The 8,453-nt window shown below is 41.0% G+C and overlaps 1 protein-coding gene across 1 annotated transcript; it reads right to left on the reverse strand.

Annotated features, from left to right (window-relative positions):
- Positions 1-3,734: 3,734 nt before the first annotated feature.
- On the reverse strand, positions 3,735-7,212 carry camk2n1a (calcium/calmodulin dependent protein kinase II inhibitor 1a). Its single transcript, XM_007574968.2, has 2 exons — positions 6,499-7,212; positions 3,735-5,682 (listed from the first exon to the last, which is right to left on the reverse strand). Exons 1-2 carry the CDS (start codon positions 6,665-6,667, stop codon positions 5,612-5,614), a joined length of 240 nt encoding a protein of 79 aa, XP_007575030.1. The 5' UTR covers positions 6,668-7,212; the 3' UTR covers positions 3,735-5,611.
- Between the last annotated feature and the right edge of the window lie 1,241 nt (positions 7,213-8,453).

Below are 8,453 nucleotides of genomic sequence, written 5' to 3' on the forward strand. Positions count from 1 at the left end.
CAAGTGTTTTCTTCTCCTTGTTCTTCTCAGCACTTGTTCTGAGATCCTTTTGATTTCTGCTGGAGCAGTGGCAACATGCAACACACATAACATCCACACCACCAACAGCATTGCAACAACTTCTTTGGACCGCCGCTGAAGATTTGCACATGATTAAAACAGTCCGAGGACTTTCATGTATTCATACAGTTCATGCATCCCCGGAAGATCTTCTCAAAGACCCTGCAGAGACCGTGCGTGGTCCGGTTAATTTTTAATGTCATGGTGCGGCCTGGTGCAAAGGGACCCAGCTGCAAAGTGCTCATCTGACTTAGTATATGTGAACGTTAAAATGCATGTTAGGATTTTGAGAATCTTAAACTGTGAGCGTTCTGCCCACTAAGTGGGTTTTCTGCAGGTGGAATTGGGCTCCTAAAAACTCTTCTGATTGTTTATTTGAGTCTATAAAAATATTTCAAGGAGTGCCTGTTTGGGGTCAGATTATCAGATTATAGTGAAATAACGATGATCACTTCCAGATTCCGACTATAGCATTCCTCACTGGACCACTAAGGAGATTAGGAGTAATTCTGTAGCCACTATAATCAAAATGCAGGATTTGAGGGATCCCTTTGCTTTTTACCCTCATAAAATGAGAAACATTTTTTTAAATTAACTGTGGGAAGGACTACTTTCTATATAGTGATACATTTCAAGGGATTTTCTATGTGATTTACATGTCTCTTTCTTCTTCATGCATTCAGTCCTTTTCACTTATTTTAAGCACAGCACTTATTTTTATAACTTTCATCAGATATTAATGTTTTTTGTCATTTTCCCTGAACTGTATGTAGCTCATATTGTCTACTTTCCCAAAGAGTCTAACATTATTTAATTCACTAATTCATCAGGGGGTTTCAAACTCCACCTCATGAGAGTTGCTGTCTTGTAACGTTTGGACGCATCCCTGGTCCAACACTACGAACAAATGGCTGCATTACCTCAGCATGTGTTTAAGTTCTGCAGAGTCCTGCTAATGACCTACATATTTTATATTGGTGTGTTCAAGCAGAAATGTATCCAAAAGCTGTTGGACACCAGCCCTTACGACCATTGCTAATTAATCTTCAGGGCTTTTTCTGGCCAGCAAAATATGTGTGTGTTTCAAAGAATTATAAGACAGAGTGTTGTCCTGTATTACACTATAACAGTACAGCTTCACCTGCAGCACTTTCTTCCAGAAACTTGCAACAGGTCTGCAGTATTCAACTTGAAAGGTCCAACTGGCTCGTTTCACAGGTTACACTCGCCGTCCGCCTGGCTCCTCCGTCAGAGTGATGCTGCGTATCCGACCGTTGTGGTCGCCCATCTTCACACTCCTGCTTGAGCTGCCCAAAAAACTCTTAGCATGTTCAACTGGTGGATCTAATACAATTAGAAGGCAGTGATCAAACTTAAGACTGTTGGGATTGGACCACGAACATAATCGCTTTCTGCTGCAAAATACACACTCCAAAGTATTGTTTCTTTACAAACGTAAGGTAAAAGAGAGATTGTAGCCGATGTTCAGAGCTTATTAAACAGAATCCTCACTAATATGTATGTTTTACGTAAGATCAACTATTTTACTGATACATCTGACTGTTTAAATTGACTGAGAATAGATATTTAAAAATCAGACACTGATATTGAAATACTTCATTGATCATTTTCATTTTTGCAAATACTAATCATCACTGTTCATTAAAACAGGACATAAGTTCCTGCTTTTGAATGTGCCTATATATATATATATATATATATGTATATATATAGATATAACTTTTTTTTCTCGTATTTTTCTCTCTATTTCAAACTCTTCCGTACCATACTTTGAAAAAGGTGCACCGTTTCTCAAATATTGGGGTAGATTTTATATCTCAATTTTTTATTTTGTTTTGTTGTTATGATGTAAGAGCAGCAACAATATTTTCCGGGCTTCCTGTTTGGTCATCTATTATTTATAATAGGAGCAGAGACAACATCACACCCTCCATGTGTGAGAGAAGTCGTTGACCAACAGGCGCCTACTGTTCTGTAAATTGCAAGCTGAATGAGTTCTTAAAAAGTTACCTAAATATGTTAGTTAAAATAAGATCCTTTGTAGCAATGCGCATTATTACCTTTACTATCTCTCTGTGGATGTTTTCTCCAGAGTTAAGATTCTTTTGTTTTTGAATCTGACATTTCCAAAAGCTGTGAACGTTCCCTAATCTAGCACATTTCATGGCAGACAGAGGTTGAAAACTCAAAAGGGTTCAGCCTTCCCGTTACATCCTTAAAAGTCTTGCTCTCTCACTGCCTGAATGAAGATTATTTGACATGTCACAGTAAAATGTTTCATTTTATCCTCCAACATCTCAGTGCTCAGGTGTTTCTTTAAGAAGATCAGATTTGTAGTCATGGCCCATGATGGCTTCATGATGGCTATTGTGGTCTGTTTGAAGTTAATTTTAGGAGCTATGTTTGGCATTTTATTTTGCTATGCTGGTTTACAGTCTGTATGTTGTCAAAGGCCCATCTGGGGATGAGCATTGCAAATTAGCTACGGCTATAAATATCATAGAGTTCAGTATTTGTTTAGACTTAACACGTATTCCTATGCAAAGAAATGAAAAAGGAAGGAAGTCCTTCCTGGGAAATGTCGCTGTACGGTTCAGCAGTGGATCATGGCTAGTTTTCATATAATCTTATTGAAGTTAAATCATCATTTGAAAATTGCAGTTTGTATTTAATCTTTAGTGTGACAACAAAGCAAAAACAGATTTAAAAAAATATATAAACACTTTTTTTTTCTCAGCGTTGATGGTGTGGTGGTTTTATTGATCAGACAAAGGTTGAAATTTGTTTTTATTATTATTATTTCTAATTGATTTCTTGAGGCATTGTGTGTTGTTTGATTCCTTTGGAAATGACTAAATTAGCCTTCCTGGTTTATTACAGTAATCTGAATAAGTCATGTCTGTTATTCATACAGTTTGTTTTTTTTTACACAGATTTGGGTTAACCCGTGAATTCTGGCCACATCTTTTTACACGTTCAGCTTCTTCATGTGCACAGCAAAGCTCCAACACACTGACAGCCAACACACCATTACTACCCAAATGTGCTACCTCTGATCCCGTGTGAGGGGACAGCTTGCTGCCAGAGAAGCCGGCGCTGTCATGGTCGACTGCCATCTTGAAAGAAGGGACTGTTTTGGAGGGATAATGCAGTCATGCCGCTTAGCGAACAGATAAAGAGAGCGAAGAACATTCCATTAAAGATAGCGATGATATCAAGCTGAGGCTCAGGGAAGACTATTCGAAACCCACCGCTACACCACAGAGTGCAAGGTGCATCTGTTACCATGGCACCCGGCTCAGGCAGCCCCTTTCATGTCTGTCAAGATGGGAGGGAGAAGGGATGGTGGTGGTTATGGGAACTAACAACATGTTCCTTTCGCCTGCAGATGGAGGGGAAGGAAATGGACATGCAAGTTCTGGGATGTGCGCGTTTGCATGCATGTCCCCGGGAGAGCCAGGCGGCCCAGGTTGAAGATGCCGTGCGCTGACAGAGGCTCGTCACACAACATGAATCATTCAGTCACCATGGCAGAGCTGGAAATGTCACGTCTCATCAGCGTTCCTCACGCCCGGGTGCCCTCGACATCCCAGGCAGAGGTGGGGTTTAAAGGGAGGACTCGATTAAAGAGAGAAAGCGGAGCTTTTTTTTTGTTAAAGCAAACAGACATTTATTGCATTGGGAAGCAGTGTTGTACATTATCCCCACAAAAAAAAAAAAGAAAAAATCTTTTCGCAGAACTGTAGCACTTAATGAGATCATAGTCTGTTGTGCAACTGTTTGAGCTCGCCTTTGTCTCAGCAGGACAAAGTGTGCATCTCAGATTCTCCGTGGGATTATCCTGTCATCGTCCTGCGCCTCTTCCACGTCCGATCGCCCTCCAAAGAGAGGGATGCTACTTTTCTCACAGTGGAAAAAAAATGCTGACTTCACCTTTCCTTGGCAGCCAGATAGGCAATACAATAACAAACAGGAGAAACTGTACAAGCAACATGTCCAAAAAGTTAAGCCGGGCTACCTGCTACTGTCTTTAACTCTCTGATACAAAACTATATTTTCATGTTTTTGCTACAGATTTCAAAGTTGTTTTTTTTTTTTTGTTTTTCCTTCCTTTTTTTTTTTTAAACAAAAAGCAACATCAAATACATCATTCCTTATTGTAAACCACAATCAACACTAACAGTAAATAGTACGTTATCATAATCTTTATTACAAGATATTAGGCCACTGTACAAATCAGTGAGAGTCGTACAGTACAACGAAGAATTAAGACTGTTTCTTGAGGTCTTTGTCATTCAAAGCTGTATACGAGGTGCTTCAAGATTACACAAGAGTTTCAGAACTGCTGCCATGCATGCATGAATTCATATTCGCCATGCATGAGTTGGTACTTTTAAGTGTTTTTTTTTTCTTTTTTTTTTCTTTTTTTTTTTACCAAAAAGAGCCCTAAAAAAATGGCAACCGAAGGGAAACGACTGAAATCAATGCGTAAATGTATTAAGCACAAAAAAAAAAAAACCACCTACAACAACAAAAAAAAAAAATGGTATTCAGTAAACCCATGAGATTTGGCACACAATAATGCACAATGCAATATAAATAGTTGTTTTTTTTTATCAATAGGGTGTTTACAGTCAAGTTACAGTATCAATCGATCCAGGTGAAAGCCTGGGTAAGCTTACAAACAGGTGGGAAGTTCACTGTTTAGAAATGACTCGTTATAGCTGCAAAGTATGGTAACAAAAACACTCAGGCAACATCGAGAATCCATAAGTGAAAAACAACATCACTCTCATTTGCTCAGTTTTTCTCAACATACAAAAAAAAACAACAACAACAAAAGAACGAAACCCTCCCTCGGGCTTTACGTCACTTCAAAAAGACATATTCCCCAGGGTTTCCAGAATAAATTAAAGTCGTCGACACGGAACAAAACCAGCTCACCAGTTCTCACTTTGTGCAAGAAAATATGGGCTACCCTTTCCATATTTACAAAACTCTGGTATTCGCTTGCCCTCAGTCAAAAAAAAAAAAAAAAACGAAGAGCAGAAAGGTTTGATTGATAAGATATAGGAGAAGTGTGTGCTTTAGTTTATTATAATAGATCTACCTCTGTATCCTGTCCCTGATTTCTGCATTTCGACAGCATCGCCTCCATCCTTCACCTCGCTCCCCACCGCTTGCCTCCTCCCCCAGTCTCCTCTCCTGTGACTGGATTTATGGCGAAACCCTGTAATCAAGGGTGCGTTTGTGTAAAATGTGTTATGGGGGGTCCACCTGGAGGCCTCCACTTTTTTTTTTCTCCTTTTTCTTTTTTTTGCTGCCGCCTCCCACTCCTGGCCAGCGCTTGTGCATCCATCCATCCGGCTGGTCATGACAGACTGGGAAGAGGAGGAGGGCGTGGAAGTGCTTGCTTGCTGCCACATGAGAGAAAGTGCTTATATACAGTGTCTTTGGATTAGGACTGGTAAATATCGCCATAGAAAAACAAAAACAAAAACTGGATTGTCTTTCGGTGGGTTCGGATGCCTTAAGCCTCTCCTGAAGTCTTCTCTGTTCCGTTTTTCAGCGCTTCGTCGCCATTCTCATCCTCGATCACAACTGTGGATGACAGGGGAGGGAAAGTTAATGAGGATGAGGAGGATGGTGGGGTTTGGGGTGGTGGCAGGGGGGTCGTCGTGGTGTGGCGTCTTGAAAAATTCACCATCAACTAACAAGAGAGCATGAAAAGCCCAGCGCTGTGTGAGGAAGACGTGACATGTGCATGCATGTGAGAGTAACCTAGTGCACAGCAGCGCTCAAACAACTGCGTCTGATGCACTCCTGCACATGTGCATGCGTGAGTGTCTCCACTGCAGACCTACAGGTGTACTTCCTCCCTGACTGCCATGTTTTTGCTTGTAACTGCATGCATTTATGTGCAACCTCCTTTTTATGCATTGTAATTAAAAGAATTTGTTAATTAAAAAGGGTCATACAAAAGATAATAATAATAATAATCAGGAAAGACTCAGCTTATAGAAAACTCAACCATGCCAACCTTTCATCAAGGGGAGAGGTTGCGTTAAGATCAACTCTGTTGAGCAACATTGAAGTGGCAACGCAGTGCGCATCCAACTTGTGTTGCAATGCGAATTATTTAACAATCTACGCAACACACATGCATGCAAACAGTAGATTTGTGCACCCAGCTGAATCGATGTGGTAAAAAAAATAAATAAAACATCAAAACAAAACAACAACAACAACAACGAAAAACCTGGTCGTTGCATCCTCAACCATGGCTGCAAAACATCAGCCAAAAGTGCGCATTCACCACATCCCCACGTAAGCCAATGGAGATAGGGAGAAAACTGGCAGGGGGTAGAAGATGGGGGGGGGGGGAGAAAAAAAAAACCGTCTTAATTATATAATTACCTCGTTTGCTTCTGCCAATTTGTCCGAGTTTCGGCGGACGCTTGTTCTGTGAGCCGTTGAAGAAGTTGTTGGTGTCTTGAAGGCGACAGGTGAAGGAAAGGTGTTCCTCGTCGCCCTCATTTCCATAATGACTCATTTTCTCTTCGTTGAAAGGCAGCACTTCCGACATCTCCAAAAGGCGTCTTATTTACCAAGGCGCGACGGATGAAATAGGCAATATCTGCGGTAGCCAAGCTTAAGCCCGGTGTGTCGGTAACAAACAGAGTAGAGAGGGGAGGGGGGAAAAAACAACAACTACAACAGAGGGAAAGAAACAACGCGATCCGCTGGCACGACCTAGCCCTTTCTGTTTACCCCGAGGACACGTGTCTAGCTCCGCTGGTACGCACCAGAAAGAAGAGAAGATAAAGCAGGGAATGAAAAAAATCTCGTCAGTTTCCCCAGTCGTGGAGCTTCGGCAACATTATTTTAAAAATCCAGATGTTTTGTTTTTCGTTTGTATGTTTTGTTTCCTTCTCTCTTGTTCTCTGTCTCTCTTTGCGCGTATATGGATGTGGAAATGGAGGCGCGCGTATGTATGTATGTATGTATATAAAAAAAAAAAGAGCCGTGAAGAAGCGCCCGCTGAACCCGTCGCACGGAAAATCTGAGGAAGAAATGCAAATCGAGGAGCGATGCAAAACACCGATCCCGGGGAGACCTGACGAGGGAGCTGTGTACAGGGAGGGGGCGGGGGGGTTGTGGTGCAACCCAGAAGGGTCCAGCTGGAGACAACCAGAAAGCTCCTTCTCTGCTAAAAGAAATCAAACCATCGACTATTCTGAACAAGGACGTCAACAAATTCTGTACCAAACGAGACGAATCTATATGTTTGTTTGTTTGTTTGTTTACTGCAGTAGCACGAGTCTGAAAGACATCAAATTGTTAGATCTCCACAATTTCACGAATTTATGCGCATTTTTTTTTTCTTTGTATCTTTTGCCGTGATTTCTTTTCGAGGAGGACGTTTGTTCATCGCCAGAGGATGGCGGTATTTTCATAAGCTGTGGATGTGACATTTGGCCCCTTGTTGCACTCTCAGCTGTAACGATATATATATTCCAAATTTATTTCCCTCCATTGTTTGATATGGACAAATTGTCAGAAATGAGCAATCCAAAGAGAATAGCTTACAGTAGTATATATTTTTTAAAACTCGTTCACACTTTATGACAGAAAAAAAGGCCCACAAACTTTGATGTCTTTTAAGAGAGCCTTATGTAGATTAAATTATTTAATTCAATATTTAATTTGCATGCTGTAAATATAAGATGACTTTTCTCCTTTGTCAAGCTAATGCCCAGATTTTAAATGTTTCACCACTGCTCCAAAGTCTGCATTCACAGGATCTTTTATTCCCAGAGTTTATTTATCCAGCCATAACAAATAAGGATATTATTTGTTGTGCATAAGGAATTTTAATGCCGAATAATTCACAAAGTGGAACAGAACAGAGAGAGTCAGTCCCCACTCAGCCCTGGGCTTCAATTGGAGGATGAAACCAAGTGAAGAATCAGACACACAGCTCTGGATTTATGCTAAACTGCACCCACTCTGGGGTTCTTATCCTGTTTGTATATCAATATTTTTCATGATCACGTGTGCCCAAACCTGTCTTGGGTGCAGCAGTTGCGGATATGTGTGAGTCGTGGCAGCTTGTGTGCGAGCAAAAATAAAAACCCCGAGTCCAGATGAAGCTATCAAAAAATGATCAAATCCGGATACAGACAGTTTCCGCTGAGAGTATGCACAGTTTCACCTCCCCCCAAGGAGATAATGATCAATTATGCTCTCGGTTACTAAACATTTATTAGTTGTACTATTACAGTGAGTGCTCCAATAAAAGTTGGCCCGAAGGATTCTGCCACCTGAGCTGTGGATCTCTGCAGCTCCTCCAGCTTTAAGGATTGCTTATC

Source organism: Poecilia formosa, unplaced genomic scaffold, assembly GCF_000485575.1.
Source record: "Poecilia formosa unplaced genomic scaffold, Poecilia_formosa-5.1.2 Scaffold365, whole genome shotgun sequence".
Taxonomy (NCBI): Eukaryota; Metazoa; Chordata; class Actinopteri; order Cyprinodontiformes; family Poeciliidae; genus Poecilia; species Poecilia formosa.